The sequence below is a fragment of the Papilio xuthus genome, unplaced genomic scaffold (assembly GCF_000836235.2).
Source record: "Papilio xuthus unplaced genomic scaffold, Pxut_1.1 DF824992.1, whole genome shotgun sequence".
NCBI classification, from domain to species: domain Eukaryota; kingdom Metazoa; phylum Arthropoda; class Insecta; order Lepidoptera; family Papilionidae; genus Papilio; species Papilio xuthus.
Window position 1 is genome coordinate 5,051,650 of NW_013533657.1, and position 27,255 is coordinate 5,078,904.

Sequence of the window (27,255 nt, forward strand, 5' to 3'; positions counted from 1 at the left end):
GCAAAGTCAAGCGCACCCTGTCTACCCAATTTATTCCACATCCGCTATATTACATTACATATAAAAAAATGGGACTCACAAGGCGACGGGTTGTTCGATCGATCGTCGGTCGCGTCCACACTCCAGTAGTCAGGTAGTTAATCCACTGAGTTTACAAACCGAGGGTCCGAACCGTAAAATGCCAGGCTCTTTGCAATTTTTTGTCACATTTCACAGTCCAACCGCAGCTAGTGGCACGAACAGGTGAATAGGAGATTAGTGGAGGCGCACACAACAATAGACGCACTGTACAGGCCATAAACAGTTAATAGACACTGCGGTTAAAAATATATAAAGTTATCAGACTCTTTCCTGTACGCCGTGGCACTAGGGGAAAGCACATAACACTATGTTCGTATACACACTGAAATCCACTGATACCAAATGTTTTTTATCACTGTAATGATACTATACGTTTGAGGCTGCGCGTGCGCACACGGCGAGCGCTTGGTGGGAGAGAAGCGCGCGTACTACTGCGCCTACGTCGTCGGAGGCAGTAGCGCCCCGGCGGCCCCCGCCCCGCGCCGCCCGGCCGTCAGCCGCCGCGCCAGCGAAGCCTTCGATTCCATACTGTTTTTACTTTGGAAGCAATAAAAAAGGGAAGGATATCGTTCGTTTGTTTATTTTTCATGTTAGTAGCTTATAAGTCATGTAAATTGACGCCGCCCTTGACTGTTTGAATTGGCCATCATGAATTTCGTCCGGAGTCGTTAATTGATCAAAAATGTTTATTCAAATGTTTACTGTGCCCTAACATTTTTGTATTAATCCTGAATGAAATCTACAAAATGATTTGTCAGTTATTTACTCTTTCCTTACTTATTAATAAAATTTTGAAAGCAACTGTATTGTTTTATTTTATTTTATATGAATTGGTTGGTAACCCTGATTCGCGTGGAGGATGGATATTTGAAAAACATAAAAGATGTATACTTACACATTTATTGTGTTTTAGTCAATATTCTAACTTTACTGATAAAGAAATTCAACGTGACAAGGGAAATCGTGGTGGTAAAAGTTACGTTTTGAATAAATAGATTAAGCGATTTGAAAAAAAAATACGAATATCATTTTATTTTATACTTTATTACATCGAAGTCTATTATTACAGTCACATATATTATATTTAAAAAAGTCCCATTTAAGACATACATATATATTTCTACGATTCTAAATCTGACAATGGTAACTTGAATCTAAAATAACATGCATTTATTATAAGCTTTCATCTACGAACATCATATTTGCAATTAATCCTTTGGTATCGGATGGTATCCTCAACTATTTACAATAAATCTTCTTTTCAGAACATTTCGACAAACATCCAGTAAAATAAATCGTTATTTCTAAAATATGTGATTAAAATTCCGCAAAAAGATTTGATTCCTTATTTACTGAACACATCACAATATCTATTTTATCATAAATATATAACACTAACTGTCGCCCGCGACTCCGTCCGCGTGCATATATATAATAAAAAAACTTAATATATAAATAAGTTGAATAAAAAGCAGCTCTTCGAGGCATAAATTCGAAAAAAAATGAATAAATAGTATCCTATATCCGTCTCCTGGCGTTAGCTACCTCCTTACCAATTTTCAGACATATCGGTAAAGCCGTTCTTGAGTTATAAATAGTGTAACTAACACGACTTTCTTTTATATATATAATAGAATGAATATGTAACGTGCACTATTATAATGGAAAAAATTTAAAATAAAATTATTAAGTATATAATATATAATTATTACATACACTAATACATAAGTAATATCTAAAAGCACAAAACCGAGTCTGTTTTAGTTCAAGTCTTTATTCAATTTTTTTTATATGTATTTGAGCTTTTACACGATTATCTATACATCAAATTTATCATGGATTTATTTTTTCCTATTATTTAATAATTTAATGCACAATTTTAAGTCACCTAATATGGACCACATTCTAAAGGTTTTAAAAAGATTTTGCTTCTTATAAATCTACTTAATAATCTGATATTAATTTTATTATACCAATAATATTTCAAATATATTTAAAAATAGGATAATTTAATAATATAAGAAATTATTAATGCTGTATGAGATAAAAATTTTTGAATAGAAATAATTTTACAACATCGATAAAATATGAATATACAATAAATTAACGTTAATTTTATTATTTTTTAATTAAATTAAATATTTCATTTCAATTATAATCAATTTAAATTTTTCTTTTTTGCTATATCTTTGTAAAGATTTACATCTAAGATGTCATTTACAATAAAGCCATAATAAGTTTTGGCACATCAATATAGTACAGTCACTTACAATATCTAATTAGAAAATAAATAAAACAAAAAGTTCAGTGTACGCGACTGTACCTGTTTTACCGTCTCTATGTAATTCAGTACTACTTTTATAGGAAATTTTTTATTTATATTTTAATATAGAATAATATTTCCAAAAACGTCACAATATGATATCGTAATCTAGGATTAGTTAGAATTTTAACTACAATCTATATTATATTATTACATTGATAGAAGATTTCACGTTTCACTTCCATGACGATATTTTTTTATTAATATTGGGCCTTTACCCAAAACATTTTTAAGGAAAACAAATGGTTCTTTTTCCATTTTTTGTATCCTTTATCAATTCATACGAATTACGTCAATCTCTAATCTGATAATATGACATATTATGAACTGTCATCAAATTGTAAACTAATCTGTCTTGTCATTTCACTCATTTTATTCATTTTTAATACTAGTTATATTATATCTATTTAAGATAGATAAGTTTGAAAATTCATTTGACAATTCACTAGTGATAGGTTGATTAAAATTGGTTTTCGATTTTCGATGGTTGTTTTCATAGAACTTGCAATCGAAAATTTCGTGATTATTGACTTTGATTTACAATATAAATGGAATTGTTTCTTTCTATGCCAACTTTATTGTTCTAAACTACAGACTAAACTAAACTAGTAACATGGAGATGGTGACGAACAAAGATTTTTTTTAGTTTATTGCGCGAGACAAAGCCAAATATCTGTAATAAACCCAAAAAGTAATAAAATACCCAAGTAATAGTATTTATTTCTTCGATTCGTAATATTACAAGACAGATTCTCGATAGTTCATAGCTGAACCGTCCATTAGAGTTAACATTATTTTTCATACAAAATTAATACGATACTACATAGGCATCAGTTGTCAAACTAATCTATCTTAAAGAGACAAACTTATAATACAAGTTCATTTTAATTATTTGAATTTGACAGTTACATATTGAAAATGATTATATTGGATGATTCGTCAGTTCATTACATCCCGATTATGAATTGAAAAATCCATCATCTCTCGGATATATCCATCCTTCACAAAGTTTTTATTCGTCAATAAAACTTGATAAAGTCTCATTACTTTCAGTCACTTCTATTATAAAGTCATTTAATTTTTAATAACACTTTTCTTTATAACATTACTTTAGAATAACATCGTTTAAAGCTATGCTTTTATTAACAATGTTCCTTTTCGATGCACCGTTACAATTTATCTAATACCATTTCGTACTGTTTAAAAGGACGCGACATCAACGAGTGGTCTACACGTCGACGCCGCGTAGGCTATCAAGTTGTTATGAATGAACTATGAGCTATAAATATGTTATATCTCTTTCTAACATTCTTAAATAGAATGAGACGTCATAATGTTTTTATTTATTACGCAATGTGGACTCACGGTCTATCCCCAATCTCATTCAAACTTATTCTTTTTAATTATTTTATCTTTGTGTTACACTTTATAGAACTATGCTACTATTATAATTTTCAAAATCTCTAATTTTTCTTTGGTATATCAGGCAGGGTTTCTAATAGGGACGGGTACCAACGTTTTTATTCTTCTAGTATATTGATACCTTAAAATTGATAAAAATAACGCAACTATTTTAATAAATATAAACACATCTGATATAATTTCATGAATTATTAACAATGTAAAATAAATAATTCGATGATTTTAATGTATTATAATAATACAGTACGGTTTATAATTTTGGTCGTTTACGTAAGGAAATAAGGAATTATATATTTTTTAAATAATTACTACTTAATGTCTACTATATTTATGAAATAAATTATACAATATCGAATGAATCTTCGGAAATAATATTGCGTCGTCAACCGGCCTTCATCCATCTATCTATAGAATACTCCAAGGCTGCCATCCATCTATAACAATAAAACCAAAATATTCATTATCATCAGCTCACTATATGTCCCCACCGAGGGGCTCAGAGCCTATCCTAAGTTAAGGGTGATTAGGCCATAGTCAACCACGCTGGCCAAGTGCGGGTTGGTTGACTTCACATCTTTGAATTTCTTCTCAGATATGTGCAGCATCAGGGTGTTTTCCTTCACCGTAAGAACGTCGGATAAACGTACATACATATATAAATCGGAAATTGAAAAACACATTGGTACATGACGGGATTCGAACCCAGGACCTGCAGATTGCAAGTTAAGTGCTTGACCGCTGAGCCACCGACGCTCTTAAAACCAAAAGTTTAATATCATTAAAACAATCCTAAACCTTTATCTCAGATAGATGGAGATTTTTCTGAGTAACTTGAAAAAAAAAAATTTAAAAGTAATCAACATCTGACTCTGTAAAGTATCTGCACTGTGAGCTAAGCACCACTGCCAGAACAATTACACTAAAATCATTATCTCATCTCTCATCTCTGAAATAAATGTCTTAAAGATATCATTTGTTATGGATTTTTCTGCAGTAGACATCTACATTAAAAGTATCAGTAATAAGTGAATTTTAATCATTTTTGTTGCAGAAGACCAGCAACTCACCGTTTCCTATCCATCTCTGATTCAGTGTGGAAGTAGAAGTGTCGTTGCTTCGTCTCCGTCGGCATCACTTCGAAGGCATACTTCTTCCCGCCCGTAGCACAACTCTGAACTCTATACCCATGTAGACATGCCATTCCTAGAAATAAAAACAGATTTTTACAAGTTATTTAGAGTTGTTTATTCTTTTAGTATTCCTTTGTGAAGTTATGTTCGCTTTAAAAGCAATTATAAGTGCGGCGTTAGTTTTGATTAAAATGATGTTTTTGTTATTGCTAATACTCTCATCTCGGGAATACGCTCGTAGACCATAGTACTTTTGTGGGCCTAGCACGAAAACTCGTGGTAAAATATTATGAACGCAATTGGCGAAATGTGCATTACTTTTGTGCAGCACCTATCGAGCGAATAGTAAGTACACTAACTGATTCCATAGAAAAGTTGTCGACGATGTTACCAATACTTTCTCACAAGTTTTCGAACTAGGTCCCTGCTGCTGGCTACAACTTGTTTCAAGTTAATCGCTAATTATATTTTATTAATTTCATAAAGGTGGATAAGTTAAAATTTATAATAATCTTCACATTAACAAAGCTGATACCTAAATCCAAAAATACAGGTAGGTATTTAAAATAGCAAAGCAAAAAGGTGTTAAACGGTTTAGCTGATTTCGAACGTAAGTACATTTACTTTGTGTATGACAAAGGATAAGCCCCTAACGTATTTCTACAATACTGTATATGCGTAGGGACAGTAATCCATTTTCTCATAAACAGAGCACGATGTTTTAATGTACAAAGGAGGATTTAATAAACAATAAACAGTATATATATGATTAAATAATAAATAAGTTTTATTTATTAATATAATACAATATATTAATAATATAAAACAAAAGACAAAATAATAGTAAATTTCGTTTAAAAAAAAAAAACCTCTGTATAAAACATATCATCCCTGTCATTACTATTGACAAAACTGAGATAAAAAATAATTTTAAACAGGGATTTTATTCTCAAAAACCCACGATAAGTAAACTAAGTATGTCTAGTATATATAACATGAAAAATTGCTTAAAGTTACTTTCTAGGGGTTTTATATCTTCGTTGTTTATGATATTTGCACCATTGTGTACTGTATTTTGTAGAAAATACTGTCCATTAAAAAAACTGAACACTAACCGAAAGCACTTTTACTATTGCCGTCATTGTAGAAGTAAAGGCAAGCGTCCTTCAGTACGCAGTATCGTTTTGCCCACGATTTCCATTTGGAGCCAAGTTTCATGAGGTATCCGAAGCAATCTGGACGTAGAATTGATGATGGAGGAAGTTTCATGTTCCTCATAGTCACTTCTAGCCAACCATCACGCTGAAAATGTTGAAATGCATCATTATTTGTCGTTCAACATACAAATTTTTGTGAAAGGTCATTCACCCTTAAATGAAATAATTTTGACCTATTAAAATTACTTTAAATGCATAAACACTGCATTAATTTCAATAATTGTATTCAAATGAAAGCTGAATTAAATTAATAGAATTAAGGTATTGTGTTACTTCGGGATTGCTGTTAAATTTACTCCTTATGAATATGGTCAATTTTATTCTAACACATACATATACAGAAATCATGCGAAATCTAAAAATCTGCAATGTATTATTGCCTTAAAACTTCGAAACCCTTTTTTTATAATTTATGAATCACGCCATCTAGCGTTAATAAAATGTATTACAACAAGAGTAAGCTACCTGATTGCTAGCGTCGATAGCGTGTGCGAGCACTGCGCGCCATCTAGCGGACGCCTCAGCAGTGTCAGCAGCTAATTGCAGCCGCGCGCCGCCCCCGCGCTGCAGGCGGAACCCAAACGGCCGACCTGCGTCTTCCTCTGTTAGTTGATAGTTCACCAACATCAACGCTCCCACTGGATGGATGCTCTGAAAAGTATAAAAATGGTGTTGTTAAATTAAACTTGGAGTCTATAATTGTAAGTTAAATCTCTTAGTATAGATATCTCTAAACTACACTAAGGTAACGATAATAGGGGATGCCCATAGTGGATATTTAGACTGTGTACTGCGGTCACTCAGCCCGTCTTAAACATTTACTTATGTGTTCTATTTTTTAAGGGTCCTTCATTTGAGATTAGGATGCCTCTTACTCACCGAATCAGTTTTATAATAATACAAGCAGTTGTCTCTCTTCAGCACGAACCAGCGCCGGGTCCACCGTGGCGGCGGTGCGGGCTGGTGTGGTTGATGTGGCCGCGGCGCCGCACGCCATAAGTAGCCAGAGTAAAGTGCCGCGCCGCCTTCGTGTGCCAGTGAAGCCACCACATCGCAAGTTCTCGCCACCTGGAAACATATACCAAATTTTTAACAGCTGGATTTACGAAGAAAGCACCGTACACAACTACTAAGAAGAAATACAGAAAACTTTTGAATCGAAAAAAGTGGTCTGATAAAAAATAGACTCATAAGTGGTAACCAAGTGAAATGCAAGTTTAGCTATTTACTATTATTAAAAATCAATGATTGAAATACTCACTTCTAGCTCTAAAATTTCTGAACCGGAGTGGGCAATTTTCACTACTTCTGAATGTGTCTTGTCCAACACATTAATTCCTGTAAACAAAGAAAATCCACAAATTAGTCTTCACATTATAACATCTTAAGATCACAAGGAATATTTTTAATTATTTACCATTAACTGCGATGACAATATCTCCGACTTCCAGTCCCGATGTCTCAGCAGGTGTGTCTGGCTCGATCGCCGATACCACCACGGGTTTGCTGCCATGGATCCGGAAACCAAACTCTTCATTTCCACGTCTCACCACCACCGTTTTGTCGCTCTCTATCCAGAAGAACAATCAGCCGTTAAAATAAAATTAACTGGTTCAAAAATGATATTAAACAGTCATTAATAATTGCATTAATTATGGAATAAGACATAGAGTTCTGTTGTTCAAGACAAAAAGCAGAAAAGGGTTAGTAAATAAAACAACGAGTATTGTTACACATTTTAAGCAGTTTTAGTCGCTATTGTAGTTAAGCTTTAAGATTATATGCAGTTACAGCACACCTCTATATACCAGTATGAATTAGTTACGACACCAGAATACACGTTATCAATTCAAATTGATCTGACTAAAAGAAATAAAGTCTAAATATTCCACGGATCCGAAATATCGAAGAGTATAAAAATCTAGGAAAAGTAAACACTTCAAAAATAGATAATTCGATCATCCTATCTTAGATGAATGTATTTTCGTAATACAGACTTACCTAATGATAAAGATGACCTAATATTTTTTTATTTGATCCAATACAGCCGGTAGTCGATTTCAAGAATACAAATGACCATGACACGAATACAACGGATACCGAATGCTGAACGGATATAACAGAATTTCTGTCATAATAACTTTCGCCAAATGTTTTGGCCCTATGCCCAAATCACCCGTATAAACATTGTCTTCATTCATGGTATGAAATTGTACAAATAAGACAGCTACTTATAATATAATTATCACACATAAGTTTGTTGATGGAAGACACGTAGAATCTGCACATATCTGTGAAGCAATTTAAAGATGTGTGCGAAGTTAGGCAATCCGCACTAGGCCGGTCTGTGGTTTGAGGCCTAAACATCTTTTATTTAAGGGAGACCCTGACTGAAACTTAAGTACGCAGATGACGAAGTACACATTTTAAAAGCAAAGATATTAATTACAAACATAAATGTTATTTATCCGTAGTTAAAACTGTTATAGAAAAAGTCACGTAAAAATTTATCAAACTGATATTAGATAAGAAAACATTTCATGAACACGAGAAAATTTTCACATAATGTATAATTTTAATAACACCCAAAGAAGTTTAGTAACGTTAGTTGTTTAATCATATTAATTAACTGAAAAAGCGTTACAATTTTTACCACAAGTCTCCGGTGCGACGAGTTTGTTGATCTGAGTCTGTCGACACCATAATACTAGCATCAGCTTAAAAATCTCTTCCAATTTTTGACGCAAACTACCACTTGAAGTAGCCAACATGTCTCGAACTAAAAAGATCGATCAAGGTTAAAAGAAAAACAAATTCCACTGTATATTGATAAGTATAGTACAGTACTTACATTTGTAGCCCATACTCTTGTAAAGTTATCCAAAACGTGAAGGATCTTGACCCTGATTCGTCACTTGTTCTTTACGCGCATGCACTATGACCAGGATGACGTCATCCCACAATTTCTTGATGTCAAATCAATAGAAAAAGAGGAATTATAGCTGCTTAATGTACGAACACCGTCTGGCCGCAGTCGCGAGTTAGCTTCGACTGAGTGTTGACGTTCGAAAGCTTATGGAATTAAATTTAGTTCGCTTGAGTTCGGTCAGTAACGGTAGACCAGATTTACTCACCTATATATTTTTTAACCGTATCTAAATTTGATAAAGGTGATTCACATTTATCGTTAAACATTTCGAAAAAAATTCAATGTCACAATTATTGTTATCTCTTATTCTAATATATTTTTAGTATGAATCGTTAGTAACTAGACAAATTTATCTTACAACATAGATGAGTAATCGTTAAAGAAACTCAAATACTTATAAATCGAAAGAATTTAGGGGCCAGGTCTAAAATAATAGACGTTGCTATTTAAGCGGCGAGAGTGCTGAAAATAGCGGCGAACGTCACAGTTCCGATGTAACATCTACAGTTTGCGCGTTACGCTAATTGTGACGCAACTCCTAACAAAATACACATTAGCTAAACATTTTTGCACGTAAAATTATATTGCTTGGTTTAATCTCATCATAGAGCTAGTGTACAAAAAATAATGAAATTCGAAAGATATTAAACGAACACAATCCAGGGAAATCTAAAAGTCGAATGTAGAAACTGGAAAGTTCTTCAATCTTTCAAATGTAAAAATCAAAATAATATTCTTACCGAATGAATTGTCTGCCTGCCTTCTGTTGAGTTCAATGCACGCTCTCCTGTGGACGAGCCTGTGTGTCAGCGCCACATATCTCTTGTTGAACTCCACTTCTGACTCCGTGGGGTCTTCGTGACTTGAATCCGTTGTATCTATTAGGTCTGTAAAGTTTTATCCTAGTTTACTTTTTCGCAAATATATTCTGTATTCCCAAGAATAGGATCATGACGTGAACTCACAGCTACAAAACTTCTTAGATAAATTTTATCTACGGTGTGCTCTTACCTGGTGGTATCCTAGTCCAGTGATCATCGTTTTCAGACAGCATAATCCAGTTGCCGCACCACCATGGTGCTGCGTAGACACCCTTCTCCTCACGACTATTCTCGGCACCCTCAGAGCTGCCTGAACATTCTTCGTGCTCTGTTGTTGAGTTTAAAATTTAAAAATTGGCAGCACAAAACTCTCGTTTAATTTTATATAAGCGAACATTACCTTTTTAATAACATTATACTATCGAGGATATATTTCTTGTTTATTCGTACAATTTTAAATGTTATCATGTCCATATCAGGACTATACTTCTTAAGCAATGTACAGAATTATAATACTTAAAAGACTTAATGAACTAACTTAAGGCTGAATAAATATCATCATCATTATAATGAATGAAAGTACAAATTAATATCGTAGCTAAAATTATATTATTTAAAATCACATACCATCTGGATCTACACTGGCATTAGACCCGCCAAGTTTGTCAAGGCTGTTCCCAGCCGAGCGTGCGATCCTTGTATCTTGAGGTTTTTCATTAGATGCGTATTCTTCTTTACCACGTTCTTCAGACTGTATATAATAAGTAATCATAAGTAATAAAGAAAATAATAATGACTGATAATTAAAGATATGAAATGATCGTACAAACCTTTGCGCGCACGTCTTGCCTATGTCGAAAGTGATGTCTGGATTTGTCTTCAGATCGATATCTTTTATCGAGTTTTTTGTACAGCCTCGCTCCAGTTGCGGGTTTTTTAGATGGCATGCATGATGGAGAGTCCGCAAAACCAGCTGGTGCTGGTACTATATCAGGAGTGGCATCAGCATACGATTCCTGAAATCCATAATATTAAAAAAAAATGTTTTAAGAAAATTAAATTAAACTGTGAAGGGAAGTGCCTATGGTGTCTTGTAAACATCGTCATCAACCTTCCCTTATCCCTACGGAGGATCGACACAGTATGTAGTACTCCTCCATAAATCTCTATCAGCCGTCATATCTGAATCTATCCCTTCCTGCGCAAATCCTACTTCACACAGTCCATCCATACTTTGTTGGTTCCCAACTTTGTTGGGTTCTGTACCTTTGTAGCTATCCACATATATGGTCTCTTGTAAACGTTACCAATTAAACCAACATTCTGTCTTACTTTAGGTAGATTATTACTTACGTCAGTATGAGAAGTTCTGGAAGCTCGACTGTCGTGATCATGTGTAGCAGTTACGATATGGACCTCCTTGCCACAATGTAAGCAATGCGCTTTAGCTTCACCATCAGCTGCCACAACACTGTGCTCCGTCTGTTCTGAATAAAAAACTGAATCTGACCCTGGAGAAACGGATCGGAGTGATTCTGCAGAAGCCGCTTTTGCAAATTTACCTTCTGTAATAGATACTTTAATTTTGAAAACCAATAAGACGAATTAGATAAAAAAATAAAACGTATGCGATTTAAATGACCGTTGAATTCTGTACAATTTACGAATTTGCACAATTTGCAGGAAAAAAATAATTAATTTCAGACTTATTGATACTAGACTTCTTCCTGTTGCAGAGACAATTTATTTTTTAAGATGCTAGTACCTTAATTTTAACAAACTCACATAATCATTTACAAAATGAATACCTTTATCTTGTTTGCGTTGGTGACGAGGCGACGTTGTTGGGCTTTTGACGTAACGCAATGGCGTTAGCCTTGACCCAGCATTCGCAAGAGTCCGAGTAGTTTCTATATCTTCAGCTTCAAGTGAACTCATGCAAGGTACAGTTGGGATGGACTGTTTTCTTCTGGGTAAACTACCAGGCAGTGATATGCTTTCATTTGACCCACTCTTCCTTCTGGGCCTGTGTTAAATGGAACTAGTTATAGAATACATATTAAAGAAAAATTATTATGCGATACTATAATACAAAATATAAATATATTTCACCTGTAAACATGACTATTCCCAGATGTAGGTGATTTAGCTAAAATTGAATTAGGTCCATTCTTTCTTCGTGGGCTATCGCGTAATCGTCTATGTTTGCGAGGAGATATATTTCCGTTGCCAATTCCGTCCTTCCTATACTGCTCACTAGAGTCGTCAGAAGTTGGAATATTAAGATGTAGTTTCATGTTAGACCCTAGACCTTCTCTTCTATCATAATGTTGTGGTCTGTATCCGTGAATTCCATCAGCATTTTTGTTTTGAGTAGGACTTTTAGCTTTGAGTTTTGTCCTCTTGACATACCTTTCTCTTTCCACAGGACGCCTACTTTCGGTCTCTCTATCTTTCACTGGTTTTTCTTTGAGTCCTTTATCAATATCCATAGGTTCCTTAGGAGATGACTGCAAGCTTTTATTTTTTTCTACAAACTGCGTTTTTTTCTTTCTGAATTCTAAACCTTTTTCTTCCAAAGGTGATTTACTGATAGGCGGTTTTTGTGCGTTTCTTTCAGAGCGAGAATTAAACTCAGTGTCTTTATCCTTTCTGCCCCAGTCATCTTGTGAAGTTGATATGGAGTCATCGCAAGATTTGGAAAATTCTAGAGTGAATGCTCTCTTTTTTCTCTTTTTCTCATCTGTCAACCACGACTTTTGCCGATTATTTGACCGATATTTCTGCGAATGTTTGTAAGCTAAAAATAAGGATAAATTTAAATGATTTTAGAATTTGGTTTTATTTACAGAAGACTAGTTAAAATAAAATGATAAGTACTTAATCCGCCATCGTCTTCATCTTCTACTGGACTTTCATAATAACCGGACGAAGAATAATGAACACTACGTTCATCATCAGATAAAGAACCCTGTAAAAAGAATTTCGTAAATGTATAAAGTTCGTAAATTGATAAAATATTGGTAATTAATCAAAATGTTACCGTCATTTTAGGTACAAGTTGTTCTCTTTGATCCTGTTGGTTTTTCTGATCTTCCTTTGGTTTTATTACTTCCTTTATTTCGTTGATGTTTTCGTGAATTCTCTTGGTTTTTTCACTTGCAATTTTATTTTCAACACTTTCAGTGACATTTGGATTTGACCCTCCTATGCTATAGCTACCACTAGAACTACTTTTACCACTAACAGTACCACGAGTGGCTGTGCTCTGCAAAACGAAGAAAGAAAATAACGTTTACTTATTGAAAACTATATCTAATTATCTTACTAGAATTCGTACTTACAGCTTTTGATAATTCTTCTTTAGATTTATTTATTTCAGTCTTTTCTCTCCTAACAGGTGGGACCGTATGATTGATATCAGCTTTAACTTCAAATCTTTCTACGCTAGGTTTAGACATCTTATCAGTCAGAGTCAACGGAGGAGATGATAGATCGGGCACTATAAAGTCATCACTTATTTGTAGTGGTGGTGAAAAACTAGGAACAATTAAATCTTCGGCAACGTTATCAGTTTTTGTAGAAGAATACAGACTAGAAGCACTTTCAAAAGAGGAGCCTTCTTGCGTTTTATTATTTTCAGGATCTACAAAAAACAATACAAAGTAATTTTCCGTAAATTAATTTAAAAAAATGTTCCGTGTTTAGCTAAATACTTACGACTGTTTTGGTTTTTGCTGTTGCTCTTTTTTGAACTATCAGAATTCGCGGTAACGTAATCTTCTGTGGTTGTCGTGCTTTCAGATAAATCTGTTGTATTTAGTTTACCTGAATCTGTTCTAGCTAAGCTTGTTTCACTACTTCCAGTCTTTGTCAATATAGGTTCAGACGGTGACTCCATAATTTGTTTTGGTATTGATCCATTTGGTTCTTTTTGCTGAGCTTTCTTTTGAAGATCCCTTCGTCGCGATGGACTTAAAGCTCTTTCTCTCTTTTTGTTAATAAAACTAGGTGTCCTTTTAAATGGTACATCTGATAAATCGAGACTAGGATGTGTAATAGCAATTGCTGGAGTATGACTTGGCTTAGGAAGTCCCGTTGGTGAAGGTGTTTTAGATAACATTGGTTGTTTTGTAATTGGCAATGTAACATTGGGAACTACCGCTGGTGGTGATAATGATACTCTCATTTGTTGTGTTGAGTTAAAACTGGATGCATCTAACTTCGTTCTTGGCGATGTAGGTGACTGACTCTGAGGATAGAAGTGATATAAACATGAATATTAATTATTGTTATTGTGCATTACTACTAGAACTGCCCTGAATTGTACCTGTGAAGCGTCGAATTCTTCATCTAAAGCATCCGTATCCAACGACGATCTTTGTTGGTGCTGTAATATTAAAAGTTGTTTTCTTCTTGACGTTGGAGTTAATAATGCTAAAGCACCGGGGGATGCAGCCAAAGAACTAAGGTCTGACGAGCTGAAATTGGGATATGTATGAAATAACTAATTTTAGATTTACTATAACATAAATTCGTTATCGAGAATTACCTAATGACGGTGCCATTATCTGTACCGGAGTCCACTTGTAACACGGTTGTTTGTGATTCATTCCACAACCCATCTGAGTGGTCCCTGCAATTAATTGACATCATGTAAAATTTGTCAGTGCTTAGAAATTTTTTGCTAGAAGTATATATTCATATTTTCGTCAGCAAGTCGTAAAAGAAATAAACTAGAAAATAAATAAATTAAAATTTCATTTTACCTGCTATGATCAATTGTAAGTGACTCGTTCGAAGCGCACGGTGATGTTGATTCTAACGGCGCGAGTATTGTCGTAACCTTGTTTGTAATAACAGCTCGTTTAGTTTTTTGTTCTAATTCATTGTCGATATGAACTGGATCTGGCGATCCAGGACTAGATTTAGCCGTGCTAAAATAGAAAAGAAATATAAATAGTAGTGACTGAATTTTTAAATTTATCTTATGTTAAATGGTCGGCATTACTTTTTTTATTATGAATTTAATTTTTTGTTAAAATGTTCAATAGCCGTGCGTACCTGGGTGAAGGCATTTCATCTCTCATGATTGTGTCTGTTTGCTCCTCAAAACTAACGCTTCGAATTCTAAATGGTTCATGCTTGTAACTAATATATTTTTCATGAAAATCTTCGTAAGGTGCATTCCCGTCAGAAGAACTATGAAGAGAATTTATGCATGAGAATGGATGAAGTGAAGCGTTTGCATTCTTAATTATTTTATTGCTACTAGAAAATATGTCAGAGGTAGAAATAGTAATAAGTGTAATCTTGCAAATCGCTGTGAGTCGGTCTGCGGGAACGTTCGTGAAAGTGCATTTTCTCAGTACTACATGCTTCAAATTGGCTAATCATGAATTACAATATTAAAAACATAATGTTGCGCCTGAACCTTTACCTGAAGGAACCATCAGGTTCAAAAGCAAAAATACCCTCGTCCTTAATTGGTGTTTGATTATAATTTTGACCAATGTATTGTTTATACATAGCATCCCTTTCACGATCCTCTCTAGTCATATTTTCTTGGCTAGTAGACATGATTATCGGAGCGTCCTTGATGCCTTCACTACTAGAACTGATTTCATTTTTTCTTCTAAAATAAAAGTAAATAATGAGATAGGGTAATTTTTAATTTTTAGCTATTAATCATGCGTAAGTGATAACTTACACGTCCAGTAAGATTTCTCCTTCAGACATCGTTTTTTGTAACATCCTTTTATTTTTCCTACGTAAAGTTGTAAATGGTATCGCTTCATCATCGGGTCGTGGTTCGAAGTCTATTATTATTTCCTTTTCGTTCTTTTCGCTGTCATCTGTCGTCGTAGCAGACGTTTCAGTGGAAGGTTCCGATTGGAACGTTGAAGTTTTTGACAATGGATGAGATGTATTTATTGTTTTCTGTGATGCATCACTCGTACTTTTGGAAAGAATTGATTTTAAAGAACGTTCCGCTCTCGTTTGTTTAGCTATTTCTTGCTGCAAATATTCTAAGTTACGACGATTTAGAGCCATGCTCTTCTCGATATTATCCATATCATCATCGATGGTATCATCACGATCGCTTTCATGAATAAATTGAAAATTTTGTTGAAAATATTCTTGAGCTTGTCGTTGTAGAGCGCTCATCTCTGAAGATTTATCTATTTGTGAAGAAGCTACAGATTTAACGGATGAGGAAGTCACGTCGTCAGAATCACCCCTTTGCAAAAGTGGTGAAGATGGCATGACTGATGTAGGTGACCTTGGCGATCTAGGCGGCTCTTCCGACTGAGTTCTGTGGAGTTTTTCATGATCGTGGTTTATAAAGCTGAAAAGAATTACAAGTAATGGTAACAAATCTAATAAGCCACCTAATAACCTCTAAGTTTAAGCTTTTTGTATGGCAAAGTGATGAATACCTTTCAAGTGTGGCATTGACCTCATTCTGATTTTCACGACCTAATAAGCGATCACCACCAACTTCGGAAAAAGATTTCGTAAGTCTTCTAACACCAACCGTGTAGCCATTAGTTTGAACGCCCGCTGCCACCATCTTAACCTGAAATAATAATAAGTTGTTAACTAAGTAATTTGGGATTTCAAAACATCAACAACGTACAATGTAAGACTTTAAGTTAAATAAATCTTACTCTTTTGATGGTTCTTGGACTCAACGATAGGTAATTTGGTGGTAGCGGCTTTCTTCCTAGGCAGACTTCAGTTTGAGTTGCTTGTGTTCTCATAACTCCCTTTTTAATGGAATCTACAAAACATAAACAAAATCAGAATGGATTTAAGAAATGAGTTAAACCAATGAAATATCTCGAGATACACGGAGTTAGCATTCCACTTTAACATTCAGTGTTAGCAAATTGATAGATATTTTACCTTTTATTAACACTGTCATTTGCTTTTAAATTAAAATATTTCCTAATAACTATACACAAGTTATAAGTAAAATTCAATATTTCAGGTTTGAGTACTCACCTAATACAAGAACTTTAGGTTGCTCCTGTTGTGGTCGTTGCGGTGGTACTATCGGATGGGTTGGCATTGGGCCCATTGGTGGGGGGTAGTGCATCGCTGGTGCATTCTGAGCCGGTATGTATTGCGGATACGGTGCGAACGGTTGGAATATGACAGGCAAAGCAGCGTACGGCTTGGACTCCGGCTGTAAAATAATTGTAATAAAAGAAATGATTTTATGATTTTGAGATGTTACATATATTATTTATTACCTTTATAGTCCTGCCATCAATAAGACGTTCGCAGTCGCGCCTGTAGCGCCCCCCACCGACAGCTGCAGGCATCACGGAGTCATCGAATGTAGTCAGAGTGTGGGAGCGGGCGAAGGATACGTGTTTAGTTCTAAAAGATATATTTAAATATTAGTGTCATACTATATGCATGTCTTTTATTAGATTTTTTTAAATCATATTCTCTTTTTTTTCTTAAATTCGGAAACTGTCATAAACTTCCAGATCCGATTTATAAAATCGCGACAACTTTTTTTTAATAATGTCTATGTAACATTACCACTGGTACGGCTACTGTCATTCAAATAACATTCTAAATAGATTAATATTGTTCTTACCTGTGCGGAGGTATAGTGAGGGGTGGCGGTGGAGGCGGAGGCGGTATGGGGGTGTGCGCGGGGCAACTGCGAACCATAACATGTTGTTACGTATTTACAATGACAAAGGTGACCACACTTCGGAAATATTCGGGATTCTATCTAGTTATCTTCTCATGAAAATTTAGACTGTGAATGTTTCGGCAGTGAAAACTAGTGGCAATGCTGTGGTATAACCTTTATTAATGATCAATTGACACAAATCATAGTGCGGGTATGTGTTCGGATTTTCAGCTTGATAACTAAAAGGGTTATTATAGCTGTATCTTTATGTTTTTTTTAATTAATGAAAATTTGACTTACGGTATCATTGTTGGGGGTCTAGGTAAAGAACCCCCTCGGCTTACTGACGCGATTTGGTCGACATTATAATTTTGCGGCCAACCCGCGTTATCTTCTATTACCGATCTGAAAAATATTACAATTTAGTAAACAAATTTATTAAAATTAAAATATTTATAAAATTTACGACAAACATATTTAACTAAATGATTTGTTAAACAAGTTATAATTGTAATTATTATTGCATACAAAAAAAACGAACCCAGAGTCATTAAGCAGTTTTAAACAGTAAATCCTTAAGTTAAGCAGTGTTAAACAGTAAAGCAGTTTTAAACAGTAATCGTTCGGCGCGAATGACGTGCTTTCGTTACAAAGTCCAGTGTCAGAATGATTAGTTAGGGGACATAAACGTCGACATTTTACTAAGGCTAGTGTTGCGTCAATACACTAACACATTTTCGGATTTTCTTCCTAATAGTAGTCACAAAGAAAGTTGCTTAGTATGGTATTAACATGTGAAATCAAACATTAAGTATAATTTCTTTGTTTCAAGTTTGTTAAGTTAACAAAATGGACATATTGAATTAGATATAAAGTACATAGGTTTGGTAACTTTTCATACTTGGATATTGCTTTCAATTTACTTATCTAACTTATTATTTAGTATTTGACTGGCATCTACTTTAATATTTATTACTTCGCAAGCATACGTTGTTAGAAGCAGTCAAGTTGTATTTACCTTGTATAACTTAAGTTAGAAGAAATGTAACGTTTATTTTATTCATAACTTAGAGATATGAAAAGTAAATAATAAGGATTTTAATTAATATTTAGATAACTTAGAATTTTTTTTTAATAATCTTACTAATATTAAATATGTGAATATTTGAATGTATGGATGGATGTTTGTAAGAAGGTATGTACAGAACGGCTCAATGGATCTTGATGAAAGTTGGCATTAATGTAGAATATAGTCTGGAAGAACACATAGGCTACTATTTAAGTTATTTTTTTTAAATTGCGCGGAAGTAGTCATGGGCGACTGCGAGTACTGCCAATACAAAATATATCTTAAATATACCTTCGCTTTTTTTTAATGTAATGCTATAAGAGGATAATTGAAAATGAATCAATATAATCTCCTATTCTTGCCACGATAACCAAATGATTTCGAAGATGCCTGAAAGAACATTTACATACGCGACGCGCGACACAAATAAGCTTGTATTTTCTATTGATTCCTTTTATTGGAATGTTGTCTACCAAATGGCTTTAATGACTTTTTAATATTGATAATTTTTTATCTGGTTTCAACGTGGTGTTGGGGTGAAGACTTGGTACATGTTTAATTTAATTTTCTTTATATCTTATTTAATTCTAAACTTGAAATCTACTATATACTATTTTAAAAGTGTACATTTATGTTTATCTTATATCTTATATCCTATATCATTATTTTTTTCTCTAAAAAGTTAGTCTGTTTGGTTAATTACTGAATGCCATAATTGTTTTTTTATAACAGAAGGGGGCAAACGAGCAGCTGGAACACCGAGGTTTTCAACGACGCCCATGGACATCAGCAATACCAGAGGAACCGCAGATGCGTTGCCGGCCTTTGTTTTGCAATCAATGTATCTAGTCGCGATTGGTTACTAATTAGCCAATACGCGAACACTTATAAATATAATAGATTATATAATTACTGTGGCCACTCCATCCGGGTGAAGTCTTCATCCTCTGGCATCCAGGTGTAGCGTTTGGGGTCAGGCTGGCTGCACACGGAGCGCGGACGACGCCGGAAGTACGAGCACTCCAGTTCGGAGTCGTGTGCACACACCTCGGCCGGTGCGGGAGATGGCTGCCCAAATCTACATCGTATAAAAGTTATTGTGAGATTTCACTGACGAAATATATTAATAAATGTTTGTTTTCTGTTTTTGTAACAGAATGGGGTAACGGTTATTAGTTTTAAACAACGCTTTTCGCATAAACATACGCTTACAATTTTTAACACTACTATTAAAAGCGCGTACACACATGGTCTCAGTTTTATCGGTCCGTTTTAACCGATTTTTTTCCATCGATTTCAACTTCATACATAACGCAAAACTTTGTATGTAGTATAAAATAAAATTAGCAGACTAACTTTCTTATATATTGACTGTCCGACTTGTCGGACGTTGTTTTTTTTAGAATGTGTGGCTTTTTCGCGCTTGCATCAAAGAACTTAAAAAGTATGTGATTGTAATTAAGTTAATTTATTATTTTACAGTATCAAGAACGTTTATGAATGTCTTACCGGGGATACCGCTGTATGGGTGCATAATCGGTGTTGAGATTCTCATCCGAGGGCACTCGACGACGGACACAGACGGATAGAAATGATGCTCTGGAAACACAGATAAAATATTACTATTGAACCTAATTGTTAGTATAAATCGACATTTTAAAGTGGCACACGAACAAGAAACTCTTGAAGTTAAGTGATCATTTGAGATCTTATTATAATTTCTGATAGACAGAAAAGTTCTGTCCACCAGAGTCACCACTTCAAAAGTCTCTGGTTTGATTGAATCGTTTTATTTATCGGATGAAAGTATAAAAGTATCAAAACCTTTTAAGCACTTAATTGCAGTTTTTGTACAAAACAGATATTTATCGTATTTTCGATCAAAATTAAAAAAAAACTGAAGATTCAATGAATCGCCATAGGTAATTCAAGAAAACTGTTTCGAGGACATACGAAACAGTTTTCTTTTGTTACATTGTATTATATTCGAATGATATTCTACAATTAGACTACACTTGAAATGAAATATAATTTTGTATTCAAACATTGCCTCAAGTTAACCAATAAAACGTGAACCTTTTAAGGAGGGTAGGAGTAACAAATTGAGCATTTTATATCCCTCGCCTTTAGAATATTATTGAGTCAATATAAAAGAATGGAGGAAAGGAGATGCTACGTGAATATAATTCATTTTTGGTATTGATCTAATTTATAACAATAAAAATTCCAGTTGACAGTATTCTATAATATTTTTGTCTCTGGTCTGTTTTAGTATTAACCCTTATTGTAGCAAGATTTCTTTTTTGAAGAAAAGTATAAACAAAGTTAAATAACTAAGTTAAAAATTATTTTATAGTGATCGTATATTTTTATAAAGTTGCATGTATTGTATACTATACAAAATGAACATAAGGGTTAAGACAAACTCTTGAAGTCGAACTAGTATGAGAAAATAATGCTTAGATATTGCGTCAGTAAGCATTGATTTCTGCGACCAAAATCGCTCTGCTAAACATATCGTCATCCCTGTTATCTTTGACGAGTAATAACAATAATGTTTTAAACGTATTTTGGTCTCAGAAACACACAGTAAGAGGTTTTTAATTTGGTACATGATTGTTTGAGTTGCACTGTAGTCGTTGATGGATTCTTCGTCTTTTTTTATTCCGTAGCATTAAAAAATAATTTATTTTTAAATATATTTTTTGTTAAATATAAAATCGCATTTCTGTTATTTTTATATTCTGTATTTACATAATAAATTGCACAGTAGGTGGACATCGTCATAAATACGGATAAAGTGCTTTAAATTTGAAGCTATAAATTAAATAAGTGTATCATAAAGATATAATAAAATTTATGGATATTTTACGTAAAATCCTCCAGAGGATAACACATTTTGTGAGATATTTCCTATAATTAAATATTGTAGGAACGTCAAAAAGGGATTGCTAGATATCCTTTGGGAGCAACAATTTCTGAGTCGTTCGTATAAACATTGTCGAGGCCTGACTTCGTAACTTGTATATTATGCATGAATAGAACATTGATATGTGCTGAGGGACTTACCTTGTTTCACTTAGGTACACTTTATATATACATAAGCACAGAAGATTAAAATGATCTTATTGAATGAAAAAATAATTTGTTGCATTTTATTTAGTATTTTTAATGCTGCCATTTTTATCACTAAAGAATAAGTCATTAACAGCCGCACTGAGCGACAGTTAGTGTTTCAGGTACTTGACTATTAGTGTAAATTTTATACTAAAATTTGTAATAAATTGTAAATGTTATTGATGCTGAGGACAGAACGTAGTGGAAGAGACTGATTGGGAAAACTGACCCCACCATCTTAGGGGTTGGAAGCTAGGCAGAGACAGAGAGAGTAAATGTTTTTGATGTAAAAAAAACAAAGTAAAGAATAACAGGAGACAGTATTATTTATTTAATTACTTTATTAAATGTGCCTAAAATAATATAATCGCGTCGTAATGTTACGATTCTCTTATGTTTTTAATATTTAATAGGTACCAGTGGAGTATAAAGATTTATGCTCCAATGAAGAGTTTATATTTGTTCAATTTAAATATACATAGTTATGCAAAGTCACCTTTTAATAGGGGATGAATCCAGCAATCTCATGCTATTTTTGTTTAGTTTTAAACATACTTATTTGCTTTAACAGATCTAAGGATACCAAAGACAATGGATAAACCTGATCGTTTAGAAGTCAATCTATTCAATTTGTACTCCTTCCTAAAAGCAATTCAATTAATCGGATCGATTATTTATTTCGGTGTTAATTCGTCATTACATTATTAACTGCTAATGTGGGTAAGTTTTAGAAGAATAGTTGGTACAAACCTATTGGCTCGTGAGCATGGACTCTCGATGTGGTATTGCGAGAGGCAACCGAGGAATCGGTCCTTCTTTGATTTCTCCAGTTCCAACAGATCCAGTTGTTTGTTGTTGATGCAGTACTGTTCCCGGAACTCCTGGAGACCAGCAAAAAGTAATACCATAATTTTATAAAAACTCCTTAAACGAATATAGGAACTATGGTCATAAAGTTATTTTAGGTATGACAAAATATGTCTCTCGTTCTTTTTGCAAATTAGAGATATCATTGTATTTTTGCTGCCGTCAACAACTTGTTTCGGCAGTGTAAATTCAGGATAAGACTGTCGAATTTTAATCAGATTCTGCCTCAACGAGAATTATGCGCATCTATGCTGGTTCGTAAACAATTTCATTACTTAATTAATTATTAATACTATATTTAGGTAAAAGCTAGACAATGAAAAAATATTAGTCTACTATTCACAAGAAGAATTTTTGACACACAATGTTTTAATCTTTTTTTTTACGGGACAACTAACCTCATTGGTGTCTTTTTATTTTTAAATTTATGCAAATGGCTGTATAGTCAATTGTAAGAATAAAATAAACAGCTCTCAATTTCTATACACTTTCAGAAGATATCGAATTAGATGCGACGTACGATTCTCACCTCATTTCAAGAGGCTGTAACAGGATTTAGACGGCATCATCCATCAAGCGCTCCTATCGACTACAGTTAACGAAATTGAAAGAAAATTCTCCCTACAATAATGATTGAGCGCTTTTTTGTTTATTCTGTTTTTAATGGATTCGTTATAATAGCTTATACGTAATTTTGAATAATTCTTATCAAACCGTTGTTTAGTGTTCTAGGACTATGATAATATTTCTGTCTTGTATGCATCGTCTGTCTATATTATTTTTTTAAGCAGATTATACACAAGATTGATAACGATTAAATCGTTGGATAGATAGAAGTAACTAATAATCGTATTGAAAAAATGGACAGAATTCTAGGCATGTGTTTGATACTTAGCCCATCATGTCCGAAAGATTTGCCTCAACGCATACAACGTATGACATTTTTATTTGATTAGCAGAGAAAGGTTAAGCTTTAAGATTATTAAGAGGAGCTACTGTTTATTGTATTTAGCGAAAATATTTAAACCTGTTCCTTTGTTTTTATGTAAGAAAATGTAGTTAGTCTTTTTTTAGATAATAAACAATCGCTTGACCATGGTTCCGTCTTATGACAAATGATGATGCCATACCTGTTTGGAGTACATTGTTGTCTTGCTGGGCGGGCGGTCGTCGCTGGCCCGCTGCCGCTTCCTGCCCGCGTTCTCATCCTCCGACTCGTAGCCCTTCGCTGAGTGAGCTATGTCCGCCTGGTACACAAACCTATACTTGTATACACCTTAACATATGTACAGTCAGTTGTATAAATATGTATGCATGAACAAAGCTTCAAAAATTTGTATGCGCCTTTGGTCAAATGTTTTAAAATGATATGACAATTTTATATTTATATCATAAGGTAGCCAACGAGCGAGCGGCCACCTGAAATCGCTGAAATAGCGAAGTGACCGTTGCTCATAGACATACATAATCATATATACGTTACCTACCTTTAATTTACGGAGGAGAGGAGCACAGAAAGAATTTTTTTCCCTTCCCATGCATCCTCTCATTCGGAAAGTCCACTTCCACTTTCCATCCTTTCCTTACAAGAAAAAGGGTGGGAAGGGAAAGAGGACTAATAAATTAGGCCACCGGGAGGCACACTCATCAGACGAAACGCGGAATTGCCTCCACTTCACGCCTGTCTTCTGTGTGGTCGTGGTGTTTCACTGGGCGAGCCGGGCCAATTCGTGCGAAGATGTTAAAGCGGGCTCTAACACTGTTAAAAACTTTTTTTATATCGTAGATAATAAATCTACAAACAAAATAATATCTTATATGTAAGTAAAAGTAATGGCTTTGCCCACTGTTCGAGATAGTTTAAATTGTCTTCCCAATGTTGGATCTCCTGAGACTTAAGACGTAAACATGACAACGCTTTTAGCTGTAATAGGTCCACAGTATTTACGAGGACTATTTGTTTTTTATAACAACTAAATATTATTCAGTTTTCATACTTTTAAAATAAAACTGAATGTAAACTCTATTATAAAACAGAAGATTTAATGAGAATTAATATTTAGAAATATTTATAAAAAATCTTAGTAATTCAGAAAGTCCTTCACAATAATAAACAATGGAATTTAATTTTTCAAGTCGACTTTATCTCCGTTTTAAATACGCAATAAGCTACGGTCATTCAAAATGCTCGGAGCTGTTCAAACGACGGCGAGTCATTATTTCTTTGACTAAATAACCGTTCAGAAAGAACCAGTTCAAGGTTTTACTGATATTATTATCAGTCTGAGTGCACTCGATTAATTACCTAAGCTTTCTTTAATTATGGATTTCTTAAAATAAACCTAACTTTGGAGCTTGTAATGGACCCTTAGGATTGCCCCGAATCACTCTAAGTGCAGCATTAAGATTTGATTCTTTGCAAGCCTCATTTAATCTAAAAGACCAGCAATTGATATAAATGTTTTACCTCTTTTATTACTTTGTCTAATTAAAGACCCTGATTCAATAACCGAATACTGCGCGCGAATTCTATTACTGTGGCATTGGTGGTGGCGTTCTTGGGAATGGTATCCTTGAACATTTCTCGTAAAAGTTGCTGTTGAACGAGACCAGTCGCGTGCAGTTAATAGCTTAATGGAAAAAGTGTCTAAACGGCAACACCTGGGACTTAGCAATTTATTTTCCAGTTCTTTATTTTTGAGAGGGTCTTTCATTAAAATGGAATCGTGTTATTAAACGGGCAGGCGCTGCTTGAATTCACAACTGTTGCCGTTTGACTGAACCACTTAAAGGCTTTTATCTTTTCTTTGCCCTCTATTAAGGAGTTTTTTTCTGAAAACGTTTTCTTATAGACTTATAATAAAAATGGCAAAGTCAAATATTTAATCGAATTATAAGATTCGAGGTGCCAAAATTTTTAGATCGAATTTTCTCAATTCGAGTAGTAACCTGGTTGTAAATAGGGTTGACCAATATTACCGTGGCCTGGACCTTTAACTGACATGAAAATCCAAATTAAAGGTAGGTACTTTTACACATTATTAGTTAGAATCCTTCGACCCGAATGGCGCATTTTCGTTACCATGTCAAGTGTCAGATTGACTAGTGAGAGGACATCAACGTTGATATTTTAATAAAGCTAGTGTTGCGCCGATACACCGGCACAGTGGTGTACTTTCTTCCCATCAGTAAACTATTGTAAATTTAAGGACATAGATGTACATCTCATTCTTACCAATATTATTTGACAATTCATGAAAAAAAAATATAAAGGGAAGTAAAAACCATTTCCCTGTGTTTTTACCCCACTTATAATGTTTCCCATTTGTTTACTGACAAGAATCACGTTTATCCATACAACAAAGAGATCAGTACTAATGAGATATTTAATCTTAATCCTATGGATTGTATTGTTAATTTGATCGGATCAGCAACACATTTACACCTCATTTACCACACTAGTTGATTTTTATTTATATTAATTAGGGCTTTGTATTTAGTATAAATAATTCGTCTTACAATTAATAAAACAACCAAAATGGAATAGTCACCTGCGTGGAAACTGACACCCCTAACCCGCTTGCGCCACCTGAAAGAAATAAACAAAAGATATGTTATTTTCTTTATTAAGACTACAAAGATATTTACGTAAACATTCTTGTTGTATACCAACACTAGAATAGTTTATTTTTTTAATTTCGCCAAGACTAATAAATAAGGGAAATCGATTATTATGCTATTATATTCTAGCAAACGTACGTCAGTAGCATGTTCTAATTGGACTGGCACTGGTATAAAAATTTCGCACGTGTTAAAGTCGTGCGACCATTCGCCAAGTGGAAACAGACACTTACTGTTTGTTTATATAACAGATGTATGGTTGATTAATATATTATTATCCATTGTAATTCTGAGGATTTGACAAAGGGATCAGATTAGCATATCTGTGGTTAGCATTCATTATCTCAACAACGGATTGGATTACGTCTATTGTTGTTATTAGGAATTGTATTTGATGAATAGACAGAGGAAGTTGTAGGTATTTAGAGTAACATTAAGCTTTGCGTAGGTACAGTCGGGGAAACTGGTGGTGTTCCGCCTTAAAAGCCAATAGCCAAGCAACCAGCTTTTTTAATGTGTCTGTAGAAAAAAAGTCGGTTAGTGGTACGAGACCTATTGATTTTTACTGTTATTTGTTATTCTTTTGCGCAATTCATTTCAACCCAATCGGTATTTATAAACAGCTACGGAATTTGTTTAGATGCAAGACGCAAGAAATAAGGTTATTTTTCTGTAAGTGGAACACCACGGAATTCTACGACTGTACATGGTTTAAGCCAGCCTTTTTTCATATTACCAAACCCTACTACGATTACAACTCTTTGGATAATAATATGAATCGTTTAGATAACAAGCAGTCATAATGAAATTAAAGTCAGGGAAATTTGCCCTCGTTACAGTAAGTATATAAAAAGGTTTCTTTCATTACTTTCAGTATTACAATCCGTGTCTTTATTTAAAGGGTCGAGTTAACACAAAATCACACATTGACTTTTCTATGATAAGTGTTTCAATATTTAAGTTTGACAAAATGTAGGATTCACTATGTATATTAATGATAA

At 34.0% G+C, this 27,255-nt stretch overlaps 2 protein-coding genes across 2 annotated transcripts in view; both read right to left on the reverse strand.

Annotated features, from left to right (window-relative positions):
• bowl (brother of odd with entrails limited) overlaps positions 1 to 498 on the reverse strand; it is a 31,812-nt gene extending 31,314 nt beyond the window's left edge. The window contains exon 1 of the mRNA XM_013324568.1: positions 80 to 498. The gene's annotated coding sequence lies outside the window, so the exon portion shown is untranslated. The remainder of the gene's footprint in view (positions 1 to 79) is intronic.
• Positions 499 to 4,079: 3,581 nt separating this feature from the next.
• On the reverse strand, positions 4,080 to 26,218 carry LOC106126532 (uncharacterized). Its single transcript, XM_013324243.1, has 36 exons — positions 26,185 to 26,218; positions 23,764 to 23,880; positions 22,517 to 22,647; positions 20,159 to 20,248; positions 19,563 to 19,727; positions 17,881 to 17,985; positions 17,539 to 17,604; positions 17,183 to 17,312; positions 16,932 to 17,115; positions 16,595 to 16,707; positions 16,364 to 16,503; positions 15,634 to 16,272; positions 15,364 to 15,558; positions 14,988 to 15,125; positions 14,693 to 14,860; positions 14,476 to 14,559; positions 14,254 to 14,404; positions 13,644 to 14,175; positions 13,268 to 13,569; positions 12,967 to 13,191; positions 12,804 to 12,894; positions 12,036 to 12,723; positions 11,732 to 11,949; positions 11,277 to 11,488; positions 10,754 to 10,939; positions 10,551 to 10,674; positions 10,114 to 10,251; positions 9,843 to 9,989; positions 8,827 to 8,952; positions 7,591 to 7,743; positions 7,435 to 7,511; positions 7,053 to 7,241; positions 6,639 to 6,824; positions 6,072 to 6,258; positions 4,894 to 5,029; positions 4,080 to 4,260 (listed from the first exon to the last, which is right to left on the reverse strand). Exons 2-36 carry the CDS (start codon positions 23,776 to 23,778, stop codon positions 4,209 to 4,211), a joined length of 6,483 nt encoding a protein of 2,160 aa, XP_013179697.1. The 5' UTR covers positions 23,779 to 23,880; positions 26,185 to 26,218; the 3' UTR covers positions 4,080 to 4,208.
• Between the last annotated feature and the right edge of the window lie 1,037 nt (positions 26,219 to 27,255).

What these genes read in the sequence shown, in the direction of transcription:
- LOC106126532 (XM_013324243.1), bottom strand. An exon ending in CCAGAACTTCTCATACTGAC is followed by an intron (nt 10,940 to 11,276) that starts GTAAGTAATAAT and finishes TATGGATTTCAG; the next exon opens with GAATCGTATGCTGATGCCAC. An exon ending in GGCAAGACGTGCGCGCAAAG is followed by an intron (nt 10,675 to 10,753) that starts GTTTGTACGATC and finishes TATTATATACAG; the next exon opens with TCTGAAGAACGTGGTAAAGA.